General features: G+C 33.7%; 3 protein-coding genes across 4 annotated transcripts; all 3 read right to left on the bottom strand.

The window, feature by feature from the left end:
- Positions 1-2,757: 2,757 nt before the first annotated feature.
- On the bottom strand, positions 2,758-10,646 carry LOC134250429 (heat shock 70 kDa protein 12B-like). Of its 2 annotated transcripts, none has more exons than XM_062732798.1 (5): positions 10,619-10,646; positions 5,347-5,778; positions 4,433-4,828; positions 4,165-4,315; positions 2,758-3,986 (listed from the first exon to the last, which is right to left on the bottom strand). In XM_062732798.1, the coding sequence occupies exons 2-5, from the start codon at positions 5,764-5,766 to the stop codon at positions 2,851-2,853; spliced, it is 2,103 nt and encodes a 700-aa protein (XP_062588782.1). In that variant the 5' UTR covers positions 5,767-5,778; positions 10,619-10,646; the 3' UTR covers positions 2,758-2,850. The 2 variants fall into 2 exon arrangements, with proteins under 2 accessions (XP_062588782.1, XP_062588781.1); XM_062732797.1 differs by lacking the exon at positions 10,619-10,646 and adding an exon at positions 7,592-7,749.
- Positions 10,646-11,428, bottom strand: LOC134250396 (heat shock 70 kDa protein 12A-like). Its single transcript, XM_062732748.1, has one exon. It carries the CDS (start codon positions 11,426-11,428, stop codon positions 10,646-10,648), a length of 783 nt encoding a protein of 260 aa, XP_062588732.1.
- A 291-nt stretch (positions 11,429-11,719) lies between these two features.
- LOC134250432 (heat shock 70 kDa protein 12B-like) lies at positions 11,720-13,613 on the bottom strand. Its single transcript, XM_062732801.1, has 3 exons — positions 13,250-13,613; positions 11,991-12,137; positions 11,720-11,772 (listed from the first exon to the last, which is right to left on the bottom strand). The coding sequence occupies exons 1-3, from the start codon at positions 13,517-13,519 to the stop codon at positions 11,761-11,763; spliced, it is 429 nt and encodes a 142-aa protein (XP_062588785.1). The 5' UTR covers positions 13,520-13,613; the 3' UTR covers positions 11,720-11,760.
- Between the last annotated feature and the right edge of the window lie 1,209 nt (positions 13,614-14,822).

Here is a 14,822-nt window from a genome sequence, read left to right as displayed (position 1 = left end):
ACCACTTCTGTGCCACAGGGCCGATTTTGGGCCGATCACACAGTTCAGTTGCGTCGAGTGCCACGGGGCCGATTTTGGGCCGATTTTATTTTAATAAATTGTGACTATGTTTTTCTTTTACTTCTATTCAACGTAAATAATTATTGAACTTTTGCATCTTTTTATTGCATAGCATTATGCATAGATGCATAGATTTAATGGCTTATTTGTAGAATATCGTGAAAATTTCAGACAAATATATGGATAAACAAAGTGAATTTCATACAAGCGATGACGCCATGAAATTTTCAAATAAATGAGATGTTACTTATAATACCGGTATTATAAGTATTGGATATGCTCAATGAACTCGATTTCATTTCAAAAGTATATTTTCATACTATTATAAATTCAGTATATTGAGGTACTACTCGTCCATTTAGCAGCAACGGTTAGAATCAGCGTCATTTTACGTAAATGACGTCATAATAACAAGTACGTGTAAGCCAAACCTTGAGAAAACGTTCCGAGTTTATACCAGTAATTCCAGGCATTTAGATTGAATGACTGATTGTTTAATTATGTGATTTAATATTGTCAAGTTTAAATATTTTATTTTGTTGCGTATGAAGACATTAAAATTGCACATGTCATATTTTCTAAAGAACAAATTAAAAATGTATTTCCTGTTTCGTTTTGTTTCCTGTGTTCAATGTATTTTTCGTAAGTTTCCTGAATGCAAATATTACATCCTGCTACTCAACTAAAAGCACCTAATAATTAATTACATGTATTTGGAAAGATGACAAAAGCTAATAAGTTCAAATGTTTGATTTATCTTTAATTTATTGTATTCCGAAATTTTAATTTCAATCAATATTTTTTTTTCATTTGTTCCGAATTGACTTACCGGTAAGTTTGTTTATTACATATTGGTATAACTTTTAAAATTTCATAGATTTTATTAACAAGACGCATGAATTCAATGTATTACAGTGAAAGGGATAATCATGATCAGTTTGATATGATAATTTTTCTTCCAGAATTTTAATGGAAAATAATGACGCAATTTTATTGAAATCTCTAATGAGTAAATATTACCAATATTTTTCATCTGTTCAAATGCTTTTCATATTCAAATATTTACATTCGCTGTGTTTTTCTACTGAGCCAATTGTGAAATTGATTTGAAAACCATTTTCGTGTATACTCACGCGTTTAGAAATATACACGGAGAAACGAGCGTTAACGTGACGTCACAATGAGGCTACAGCGACATTAGTAAAAATGCAGCGATATAGGGCACCGAGAAATTCAAATATTGAGTAAATTTTAGTTGCTTCCAAACATGTAAAATGTAAATACATGTATAAGGAATGTTTTTAAGTTTAGTGTGAATTATTGGTGTGAGAATCACACAGACTTGCACGTATTTTTCATGACGCGCTAGCGCGCTTCATGAAATATGCCTACGTGACAAGTCTGTGTGATTCACACACCAATAACTCAAACAAAAAACTAAAAAAAACATTCCTTAATAAGCCCTAAAATTTCGACATTTCAGACGGTAAATGTAAAAGAATTTCTTTTGCTGTGGCCTTCAACTCGACATTTAGATATATCGACGACGTATTGACGATTAAGAATGGTAATTTCTTTTGTCGATACGATATATCCCGGTGAGCTTGAGATAAAAGATACCACAGAGTCTGACACATCTGTTTCATATTTGGATTTTGTACTGGAAAAAGACGTTTATGGTAATCTAACAACCAAATTCTATGATAAAAGCGATGCCTCTAACTTTACAATTGGCAACTTCCCTTACTTCTGCAGAAATATACTTTCATCACCTGCGTACGGAGTTTATATATCTCAGTTGATTTGATACGCAAGAACATGCTCTACTTATGAACAATTTCTAAAACGAGGTAGATTATTGACAAACAAGTTGATAAAACAAAAATATTAGCAGTCTCGTTAAAAGTCATCATTTTGTTAGTTCTTTGGTCGATACAATAACCTTGTCAGGAAATACAATTTATCATTGAGTCAAATGCTGACTGACCTGTTTCATGCAAATTGTTAGTACATTATACACTGAATTGACAGCGGATTTTTCCGTTATTTCCCGATCATGACAAGGAACACACGGCGGGTGTGACTGGTTGATAGGAAATGTTCACTCCTCAATGGCACCCGATCCCACCTCTGATGTTTTGGAGGTCCCTGTTTGCGCTGCTCCTATTTTGTATTGTTTTATAGACTTTTGATCTTGAATACTGTTCGTTATCTCCACATTAATAGTAATAATATTCTATTTTAAATGATAAACAATACTCCGTCATCTTATCATTTGGCATGATATTTTTATGCAGCATTGTCACATTTCGGCGCTACATTTCGACAAAACCAAGACGAGTAGGGTAAATGTGCAAGGTACTAAGAACTTTTTAAAAAAAAAAAAAAAAAAAAAACTCATCTTTAGGAAGCCAATTCGAAAAATTTCAACTACACAGCAGAAAAGAAAGTTTGATTAATTTAATTTTTAAATACCTGTGATAGAATCATACAGATGTTACATAATACCACTTATAAATAACGTTTCCATTAAAACACCGATTTTAAAAGGAAAATGTACCTTTGAAATAGGATATTTTATTCATATTAGGGTCATGTCTCGTACCGAAGTTCGATAATGTTAAGGAACATAAAATTTGCTAAATTTTGAATCGATAAAAGACAGTTATAATATTTTTGTTTCGATATTTTATTCTGAAATATATGTCAAAGTTCAAATTGTAATTTGTATACAAAAAATATAAATGTAAACATAATATCGAACTCTTTGAATATAATTTCCCAAACACTTTAGAGAAGACAGTTAAGTTTGACTTTCCAGGATTTGTTCGTCGTAAGATCCACTGCGGTAGCAATTTTCTCTGTAAACCCAAAATGTAGCTGAACCTTAAATATTCTTCTTTCAGGTAGAAAACAATCATCCTCAAAGACGGCACGAATGTGGCCAATTATTTTGCAGCCCTCATTATTACAGTATTGGACATCGCTATTGGCGCGATATATTTCAACGTTTGCTTTATGAGAAGTTGATGAATTAAAACGCTTTTCTATGATAGTTTTACCTATTTCTAGTTCTTGGTTCTTTTTTATCAAACAATCAAACACGTCAGTACACACAATCTCCCCCTCTTGATTCATGGATCTGTACAATGGTAGATGTTCACCTTCAATAAAAGGGACATCAGTGGCAACGCCATAATATGCTTTGCTTTTTCGTATGATACTCTCTGTGGTTATTGGAGTGACTTCCAATCCCTTTTCTATTGCCTTCCTTACTAGATTCTCAGGACTATGTCCAAACAGAACAGCCCCCTTCATCACAGCAACACTTCCCTCTCGAGGATTGATCACTTTCTTGTCTCGGAACTGACTCTGGATTGCTTTTTGTAGCAACGGACATTCCGAAAAACCGCCAACGAGTAGAATGATACCAATATCAGCTATCTCTTCTTTGGTGAAAAGTTCCTTCAAATGATTAGTCACATCCTCTATTGGACCCTGAAACACTTTTTCAATTAAGAAGTTTTCATCAATACGCAACTTAGCACTGCTAAACTTTTTTATTTTCTTTTTTAATCCCATCTCTTGTATTTGCGTTGCTACGCTTTTGTTTTCGTTAGACTTGGCAAATTCCTTAAATAGATCACCTAGGTTGGAAAAAGTGACTGGTTCCGCCTTTTCGTTATTAATATTCTCTTTCCCGATTCCTTTTTTTTTAACTTCGAAACTTCTTAAAAGTTCCAGCCAATCTGAAGGCGAATTGCACTTAAATTTGTTTACTATATCTTCCCCAAAGATGCTGTTTATCAAATCAAAGAAAAGTTTGTCTACATTAGTACCTCCTACTGCGTCCCCCGAGGCACAGTGCAGTTCTTTCAGTGAACTGTTCTCCTTTACCTCGTATGAGGTAACATCCACTGTTCCACCTGTAAATTATATGCATTGTTGGCTTTAATCGTGTTGCTTGCTTAAATATTAACTACAGCTGCTTTTATGTCAGAAAATTTTTAAAATGAAAATCTTTACAACCGGACTTCCTTTTTAAAATTAATTTATTTGAATTTGCAATAAACATTGAAGGTGAATCATTTGCTAGATTCTTACCTCCACAGTCAACCACCATGAATTTGCTTCCAGGGTCAAACATCCTTATATTAATATCCTGGGCTGCTTTTGTCAAAGCCAACTGTTTACAGAGCAGAGCTGCAGACTCTGGCTCCAAAGCAAGAACCAAATGATCGTCCTGTATGCCAGCCTTCAAAAACAAAAACCTCATTGATTGGATATCATTCTTAAAGTCAGGACCTGATGTTGGTCTACAAGTAAAACCTTTATGTGCTCTAATCTTGAATATGTTACTTTACTTCAATACCTGAATAGCTGCTTCTCTCATGAACTGTTTGGCTTCATCAGACCAAATGGCAGGAACTGTGAGAACCCACAATATATCAGCGGACCAGGAAGAAATGTCTTCGTTTCCTAATGCAGAAGTTTCATGGCCTATTGGGTCATCTTTCTTATCATCATCATCATCAAAATCATCGGGGGGTTCCGATAAATTCCCGGAAGTATTTGAATTCTCTGAACCCTGACGTGTTGTAGCTGAATTGTTAGATGCATTGTTATCATCTCGCAACGTTGCTTTTTCCAATAAGCCTTCGAAATGTTCTTTCAGAAACCTTATAGCTTCAGAAAATATTTTCAATGCCGGCAACTTCTTTCCATTCTCCGCCTGTAAATTTAAGTTCTTTAATTTTCGATTTCTCCTCTGAAAAAAAAAATATCCCCGGTAAGTCAGAGGTCTAAATGTCTTTAATTTATAATCATTATATTGTGAATATAATTTTTAAAAATTTGATTGTTGTCTTCAATGGATTATCGTTACGTAACAATTAATTTTTTTTAACAATTATAGATATGGTAAATTGTTATCTTTAGACTCGGTCTTTCATTTAGCCTTTGATGTATAGTAAAGATATTAATAATAGAATATTTATTTTTAGAGCCACACATTAATAAATACCGTAAATCTGGAAATTTTTGTTGTAGATAAATTTTTAGCAAATTTGCGAGTTCATTGCATTCGCAAAAATATTTTTCTTAAAACTAAATCACCAATAAGAAAATGTAAACAAAGCAATGGTCATTCGCAAAATTTTGAAACATAAAAATTAATCAACAACATTTTGACCCGAATTCGCAAAATAAAATCGACGTAAAAATTTCCAGATTTACGGTATAAAGTTCTATAGAAAATAATTGTTCATGGAAAAGTAAATCACTTGCCACAGATGCATCTTGGAATAGCTTCATTTTGAATCTCCTAAAGAAAAGCCAATCGTCAAATCCATCTTCCTTAGGTTTGTCTTTATTTTCCTCATCTTTTTCACTGTCGTCTTCATCATCACTATCCTCGTCTTCTTCTTCGTCTTCCTGTTTTTCTTGAGCTCTTTCAGCCAAAGTAGCATATTTTCTCTCAGCATCATATCCAAATGAGTGAAAATTTCCAGATTTGTCGAAGAGAATGCACGTGGGAGTTTTCGATGTTCCTTGTCCTTCGTTAAACCAAGGTGGGTTGGATTCAATGTTTAAGGGATTTCTTTCGTAGTCAGGTCGCATGGAATAAGCATATCCACTGTATGTAGTCCCAAAGTCAATTGCGCAGACGACAGGCCAAGGAGTGACGTCAGTGTCCTCTGCAGCCATCTATAGCTGTATCTATCAAGGATATGAAAAATGGAAAATTAACACATACTGGCACAACACCCAAATCAAATTTTAAAATCACGTTACATGTAATTACCACTGTGTACAACCCAGTCAAATATAAACTTTTTTCAAATATGAAAAAATAGATGTACTATGCGCAATTTGCTAACTAAATGACACCCTGCTTCCCATATGGTTATAATAGAACATACAATAACCTAAGATATAATCTGAGAAATAGAAAATAAAATCCCATTTTTTTAATTTACCGCGACGAATAATTTTACGAAACATATGGAGATAACGAACAGTAGTCAAGATCAATAGTCCATAAAACAATACAAAATAGGAACAGAGCAAACACGGACCTTCAAAACATCAGAGGTGGGATCAGATGTCATGGAGGAGTTAGCATCCCCTGCCGACCGGTCAAACCCCTGTGTGCTCCTTGTCATGATAGGGAAATAACGGAAAAATGTGTCGTCAACTAGGTGTATAAATAATGGACTAACAACTAGTATGAAAAAAGTCAGTCAGCATTTGACTCAATGATGAATTGTATTTGCTGACAAGGTCATTGCATCGACCAAAGAACTTAAAACAGCAGAATGTTTACTTTAAACGAGACTGCTGAAATTCTTGTTTCATCAAGTTGTTTGTCAATTAATTTACCTCATTGTAGAAATTGTTCATACACAGAGCACGCTCTTGCGTATCGAATCAACTGAGATATATAAACTCCGTATGCAGGTGATGAAGGTATATTGTTGCATAAGAAAGGGAAGTTGACGATAGAAAAATTAAAGTCATCACCCTTATCATAGAGGTTGGTTGTTGGATTATCGTTAACGTCTTTTTCAAGTAAAATATCCAAATATGAAACAGATGTGTCAGACTCTGTAGTATCATTTATTTCAAACTCACCAGAATATATCGTATCGACATAAGAATGGAAATTATCATTGTTAATTCAAAATACGTCGTAGATGTATCTAAATGTCGAGCTGAAGGCAACAGCAAGTGTTTTCTTCTTTTCATACATAAGATTTTGCACAATTTCTGCTTCATAAGAATACAAATACACATTTTTATGGTGTAGAAAAATCAACGTTTTGATGTAACTAAATTTCGAGAGAGAGAAAAACTAAAAGTTCTTTGGAGTTTTTTAAAATCCACATCTGAATTAAGGTCACACGATACGTTCCCCAAATATCTGTTTAGTATATCTTCATAATGTATGGAAAATATACAAAGTTTAATTACTTTCTTATTTCTAAACCGGTTTCTAATTGTTTTTAAAAATGTGAAACACTAAAAATGTGATTTTTGAATACTAAGTTTTTTTTCTAAAGGATAATATAAGAAATGTCATCCTCAGGCATTTCGCACAAATGCCTGGTAAGGTACCTCAATTTTTGGTGAGTAAACATGTTAAAGTAGTGATTCTTCAATGACAAAATCTTGAAAAAAAATTATATATTATTGAGGAACGTCTCGTCTGTCCTTAAAACACTTCTAGAATATGCTGTAACCCAGTATTCTGAAGTTTCTCCTTTACAGCAATTAATATTTGAATTATTTTTGTTAGGGGTATAACAGTTGTAACTTGTAACAACAGAGCCTTGATAGAGCTCTTGCTACACCAGTAATGTGTCTTTATAAGAACTATTGTGAAAAGTATTAAATACTAAAATTTAATTTTAAAGAATATTCTCCTAAGAAAGTGAACTGTAAATATAAGTAGGATTTCCAGAAGTATAAATCATTAAAAACGAAAGTAGCTGAAAGTTTTGCCAACGCATATCTTGAAATTTTTACTTACATATTCATTTAAATGTCAGACGGAAATTTCCTCTTCTGTCATTGAAACAATTATTATAGAATTAAGTACAGTAAGAAGTCGTATTTACCACATTTATACATACATGTTTACTACTCCGATTTTATGTTGACCTGTGTTTTACAGATACAGGAGTCGACAACTCCAGGTAGGAGTGATTTACTGGCGGTTTTCAAATACGTAATATTATTTAAGAAATAAACAACGTTATTCAGTGAACATGGCGTTATGAATAGCAATTGCTCTGCTGGCATATTCCATGATGCGCGCTAGCGAGCTATTGCTATTCATAATGCCATGTTCACTGAATAATCGTTGTTTATCACTTATATTTGCATTCTTTGATTTTTTTTTCAAGAATATCAGAGGAAATCCTGACTTACATAAGGACGCAGCTTCTTGTCTTCAGTAAAGAAAAACATACGGCTTTAAAATCAGTAAATCTGATTAATGCTCCTTTTCTCTAATAAATCACAAACATATTTATAAAGTATTTCCCTCTCAAACACAGTTATCTGGATACAAGCAGCGCCGTCATTACATTTTTGTTTTGTTGCAAGTGTGACGTCATCGATCAACGTTATTTTGAAAACCCGCTGACGAAAATCAATAATTTAACACTCTGATGAAAAAAGAGAATGCTTTTATAACGATTATTACTCCAAAATGCTTTTCTATAATTTTTTTTAGTTTTTCTATTTATTTTTAATAGCTGAAATCATTCTTGAAATAGATATACTTGTTAAAGATTTTTTTCTTTCTGAATGTTATTACCCAAGTGTGAAGAGTTATCGTTCTTTGTTCAAATATGCATGATACAAAAAATAAAGATATGGCAGTTTTCTACAATTTTTAAAAAGTTTTATTATGCAATTAAGTACATTGACCAAAATTGAATTTTTAAAGATATAAATCATCAATTTTAAAATTCTGAATTTCCTTTTTTTTCAAAGAATATTATCAAAAACTTATTTTTATTCCTCGTATGAAACATTTCGTATAAATACTTCTCCACACGTGATACAAGGGTAGCAGAGATTGTTCTACACGAGTGTGATAGAGCAATTGCGCTCATAGTGGAAGCAATTGTGTCTATAGTGCTATGAATGCTGCTATGAATGCAATTGGTGACTACATGTTTATAGTTGGAAAGTGCAGTAAATATGCAAATATACAATTATGGACTCTTTTGGTGTTGAATATGGTTTGTTATTCACCAGAAAAATATTCATATTGACCGAGGCGAAGCCGAGGTCAATATGGATATTTTTCTGGTGAATAACAAACCATATTCAACACCAAAAGAGTCCATAATTGTTTTATTATATAGTCCGAATTCGAATAGATAAGACATTGAATGCTGAATGACGACGCCACTTTAATTTACGAACTTCCATAGTTGAAAATAAAAAAAGTCTCCTTATTACTGTTTCTAACCTCCGTGTTTTCCTTTCTGAGTTTCGCTATGCGTAAGACGTCTAAATGTCAAATAATAATCCTGAAATAGGTTTGAATAATTGTTTTCCTGCTCAGATACGTAGCTCGCTGCGGCCGTTGCAACCATTGTTTACAACGTTGTTTGATGTTTTGATTGTGACGTCACAATGCCGTTGCACGCGCATTGCCCCTTTGGTGAATACGGCCCAAAATCCGGTGAATATGCAGTGTTATGAACTGTTTGCGTTTGTATAGATTATATAGGGAATATAAATAGACTATATAATAAAAATTAAGATTAAGTATATTGATGAAAAATGAAAACAGGACTTCAATATATGTTATATATTTTTTAGAATATAAATGCAATATTATATGGTCATCATGCACAAACTATAGTAGGTGCACGCACGTGCAATGCGTAAAATGAACACTATATTTTATATAGCAGTTACTTTGATACTTTTTGATATAATGCTTTGTTACTCAGTATACAAAAATATATTGATAGTATGGATGTCATCATGCACATGCATACACGTGCGCACGGAAGAAAATGTTAAAATGATCAATATACTCAAAATAAGCGTACCTTAAGGTCAAGATCTAGTAAATGAAAGGTGCCTACAGATTTATCAAATTTGAGAAATAAATTCCTTTATTGATGCTTTACAACTTTAGCTAGGTCAAATAAGGTGTTTCGGGGCATAATTTGTGGGTAAACAAGATTAAAAACTGTATTTTAAACTGTCATTTTTTTTATGAAAAATAAAGAAAACCAGTCATGAATATGGGATTTTTTTTTTCATATTCGACAGAAGAAATACATCCAGATTGCCTACAGTCTCTCAGAAAACGGTAATTAGTATGTTCGTGGCCTCTTCTTTAAATTAATATCAAATTTAATATAGGTATCGGGTTTACTTTTCATATGAATTCAAATTGAATGTCATGAAAATACCCTTTTTTCTACATAATTCTGCTAAAGCCGTAAAGTACGGGAAAAGAAAGTTGAAATTGATTGTGACGTCATAATGGATCTAGCACCAAAAAATTAGTCTAAAGTTATTTACTAGATCTTGACCTTAATATTGTTTATATATTTTGATGAAATATTTTCATACTCAGATTATAAAGTTGTGTGAATAGTATAAACAAAATGATATAGTCATGATTTACATGATGTACGTGCACCAGCATGAAATGTTAAAATGATCAATATACTAGATATCATGATATGTAGAGCCGAAATTGATATATTTTTTTTAGAAAATGTTTTGATTCTCAGAATAACCCCAGTATAAAGATATGGTATATGGTCACCATGCACGTGCATGCGAGTATAACGCATTAAATAACCAATATTCTGCCTCTTCGTTAACTTTAAATAATCTGATATATAAAGAGACATAACATGCCAATTTAAAATCATCCGTACTTTATCAGTTACAAAATCAATGAGGATGTGTGACTGGTCATTTTTAATGTAGCGATGCACTATTGAACGTGTTTTAAACTTATAGATATTTTGTTATGATAAAAATGAACATCAACAAATCAGTCGAATTATACATGTGTACGAGGTCCTTCCAAAACACATCAGAGAAGGCAGTCGAGTTTCACTTCCCAGGATTTGTTCGTCGTGAGATCTATAGCGATAGCTTTTTTCTCTGTTAACCCAAATTGTAGCTGTATTTTCAGTGGTCTCCTTTCAAAATGATGGCAACAATCGGAAAAACCAGCAAGAATGCGCCCAATCATCGTACAATCTTTTTCAGTGCAGTACTGAACCTCTCTGTTGGCGCGATAAATCTCAATGTTTGCTTCTTGGAAATTTGGGGAATTAAACTCCATCTCTATACAAGTTTCCCCTATTACCAGTTCTTGGTTTTTACTTATCAAACATTTGAACACGTCGGTACACACTATATTCCCGGCTTGGTTCACGGATCTGTACAATGGTAGATGTTCACCTTCAATAAAAGGGACATCAGTGGCGACGCCATAATATGCACTGCTTTTTCGTGTGATACGTGTGCTCTCTGTACAGATTTCTAGCCCCGATTTCCTCATCAAATTCTCCGGACTATGTCCAAACAGAACAGCACCTTTCATCACCGCGACACTTCCCTCTTGAGGATTGATAACTTTTCTGTTTGGAAATTGACTCCTGATTGCTTTTTCCAACAAGGGACATTCAGAGAAATCGCCCACGAGTAAAATGATATTAATATGATCAGTTATCTCTTCTCTGATATAAAGGTCCTTCAAATGACCAGTCACATCTTCTATTGGACCATGAAACACTTTCTCAATTAAGAAGTTTTCACTAATACGCAACTTAGCACTGCTAAATGTTTTTATTTTGTTCGTTAATCTCATTTCTTGTAATTTTGAAACAACAGATCTGTTTTCATTGAATTTGGCATATTCAGTGAACAAATCACCTAGATTAGAAAAGGTCACATATTCTGTTTTTCCTTTGTGAGGATAATTGCGTCCAATTCTTTGTTTTTTAGCTTCAAAACTTCTTACAAGTTCAAGCCAATCTGAAGGCGAATGGCACTTAAATGTGTTTATTACATCTTTCCCAAAGATGCTGTTAAGTAAATCAAAGAAGAGTTCGTCTGAATTAGTTCTGACTTCCGTGTCCTCCGAAGCACAGTGCAGTTCTTTCAATGAGCTGTTTTCATTTACCTCGAACGATGTCACATTTACTGTTCCATCTGTAAAACACAAATAATTCGTAGAATTATTTTTATTTTTCTTATTTTATATTTTTATAATATCCAACTGATTTCTGTGCAACGAAGAGGAAATCCTTACAAATGACATTCTAACTAAAGAAATATTGCATTTTTATTTTATTTTTTTTAATGAACATGCAAGAGTAAGACGTGTGACACTATGAAAGGATCAGTTCCAATATTTCGCCTTTACCTACACAGTCCACCACCATGAATTTGCTTCCAGGTTCAAACTCCTCGATGTTGGTGGCATTGCTGTTTTCAGTAAGTTTTAACTGTTTACAGAGTAGAGCTGCAGACTCTGGCTCCAAAGCAAGAACCAAATGGTCGTCCTGTATGCCAGCCTTCAACAAAACATGATGCCCAGAGGCTTTAATAGTCAATTGAGTGTAACACAACACCATAAAGGCTCCGTAGAAGTATAACCTAAAATCAATCGATAGATGCAGCAATGTTGCTGAAAAATTCCAAAATCTGGTTAAAATGCCCTGTGCAAAACCTGAGTGATCTCCTTATGACTGTACGATTATGTAATTGCATTTAGTTTGTTTGATTAATACTCAGGGGCAGAAAAAACGATTTAACAGCATTAATGCCTTTTTTACTACATAATCATCAGAGCCACGTCCTAACACCAGAACCCATGACCATGGGGCCATGAAATTCACAATTTTGGAAGAGGCACCCTTCCTCGTTATAACTATGTACTTAATTACTTTGTTAAATACCCAAGAGAAGTTTTTCAAAGAGTTAATGCATTTTCAGTATTAAATAAATTGAGCCTACCCTAACACTGGAACCTATGGCCCATGCATATGAAGTTCACAATTTTGGAAGAGGCGCTCTTCCTTACCATAACTACCGGGTATATACTCAGTTAGTTTGCCTAATACCCAGGAGAAGAGATGATTTTAAAGAAATAATGCACCTACATAGCCCCGCCCTAGCACCTGAACCCCTGATCTCGGGGCCGTCAATTTTAATTACAATTTTGGTAGAGAACTCAATGCTGATTACAATCATGTCAACAGTTTGACTGCTTGATGTCCAGGAGTAAAGATTTCAAAAGATTGCAATTTTAATTTTATTGTTTAAGTCCCACTCTCATGCCCCATGGGAGCAGGTACCATGAAATTCACAATTTTTGTTCCCCTTCACCCATGAATGGTGTATGCCAGTATTTGTTCTAATAAGCTTAGCTTTTCCAGAGAAGAAATTGATTTGAAAATGTGCAAATGTCGACGGACGACGCACGACGCCAGACGAAAACGGATAACAAGAGGTCACTCAGGTGACCTAACAGAATTTTAATTATCAGAAAGTTCAGTCATCTTTTCACATTTAAATTGGAAATTTGTATTTACATAAAAGTTTTTTTTTTCTCTCGAAGATATAACATCAATGTGTTTCAATGTGTAATATAACTGATAAGATTACAGTGTTTATGACCTGTTACCTGAATAGCTGCCTCTCTCATGAATTGCTTGGCTTCGTCAGACCAGATGGCGGGAACTGTGAGAACCCACAATATATCAGCCGACCAGGAACAGGCTGCATTGTTCTTTGGGTCAACTTTTCTCTCATCATTGTCATTAACAGATTCCGATACATCTCCAGACATGTTACGTTCATTTTCCTTAACTCTCAGTGTTATTTTCTCCAGTAAATGTTCAAAATGCTCTTTAAAAAACTTTATTGATTCAGAAAATATTTTCAAAGCTGGCATTTTCTGTCCATTTTCTGCTTTTAATTGTAAGTTCTTTAACTTTCGATTTTTCCTCTGAAAAAAAAAGAGAAAAACTTGGCCTAAGATTGAAGTACTAGTACAATGAAGCGCATTGAAGTGGTAAAATTTTCCGTTCGAATGGAACGTTTTGAGCTATCTTTAGAACGTTTATTGTCATCTTATAACACGCCCATTTCTTTAGAAATGGATAAAACGGTCAATTTGTTTGTTCGAATACCTGTAGAACAGGTTTTCCATAAATATAATAGCCAATGAAATTGACGGTCTAGATAAACACCGAGTAAACACGTGTTCGACCGAAACATGTGTTGTGGTAACTTCAATAGACATGATAAGTTCAAAAATATGTACATACGTTGCACTTTGTGTTTTACAGAAGCGGGGAGTCTCTAACTCTCTCTTCTACTTTTTTAAAGCTCCATTTCAGTGTAACTCATATTGCTTTTCGCGAAGATTGGGGTGTCCTAAAACATTACGACGAATATTTCTTTCTCGTTTCTAAAAATATGGGCGTGTCATTATATTGTAATTGACGTTCAAAACATGACTCAGAACGTTTTGTCCAAACTGAAAATTTTACCACTTCAACGCGCTTCATTGTAGTTTAAAGGTCTCATTATTTCAATTCACAAAACTTGAATTTAAATGACACAATTTCACATTTGATTAAGATTTTGGAAACATCATTCCCTCGAGAAGAATCCATTTTAAGCTTGAAGTAGGCTTATATTAAATCCATTCTCCAGAGAACAGTTTGCACCATGAAAACTACACTGCTGCAGTGAATATTTCGGTAGCAAATAATCAAAATTGAAACATTTCCAGATTTGAGTTTGACGGTTGAGTGCCTTCGACATTTTCAGGTCGAAGTTTGGCCCATGGCTATCCAACACTCGGAACACAATTTGCATTTCACCATTACACTGCTGCAATTAATATATCCTTAAAAACTGAATTCGAATAAAAAAACAGATTTCCGGTTTGAATTCGAAATATCTGTATTTGTCATCGACGTTTTGAGGGGATAAAAGATTGGATAATATTTTCTTTTACGCTTACTATTCTCTGTTTCCAGGTCAAAGAATCACTGGTTGTATGCATCTTTTTGTTTCAATTCGATTTCGATTCTGTCCTATATTCTCTACATCGGAAGAAAACATGTTTGCCTTTACAACGCAAAATATAAACTGATTTTGGGAATTTGCATTCTTATATAAAAACTACCATCCCCCGAAATCCACCTGTAACTGTCCATTCTTTAGACAAAGAACAACTTTTATTA

The sequence above is a fragment of the Saccostrea cucullata genome, unplaced genomic scaffold (assembly GCF_032062105.1).
Source record: "Saccostrea cucullata isolate Sc308-1 unplaced genomic scaffold, CSIRO_AGI_Scuc_v1 ctg102, whole genome shotgun sequence".
Classification (NCBI taxonomy): domain Eukaryota; kingdom Metazoa; phylum Mollusca; class Bivalvia; order Ostreida; family Ostreidae; genus Saccostrea; species Saccostrea cuccullata.
Note: the sequence above shows the minus strand (reverse complement) of the source record. Positions and strands in the feature narration are given on the sequence as shown.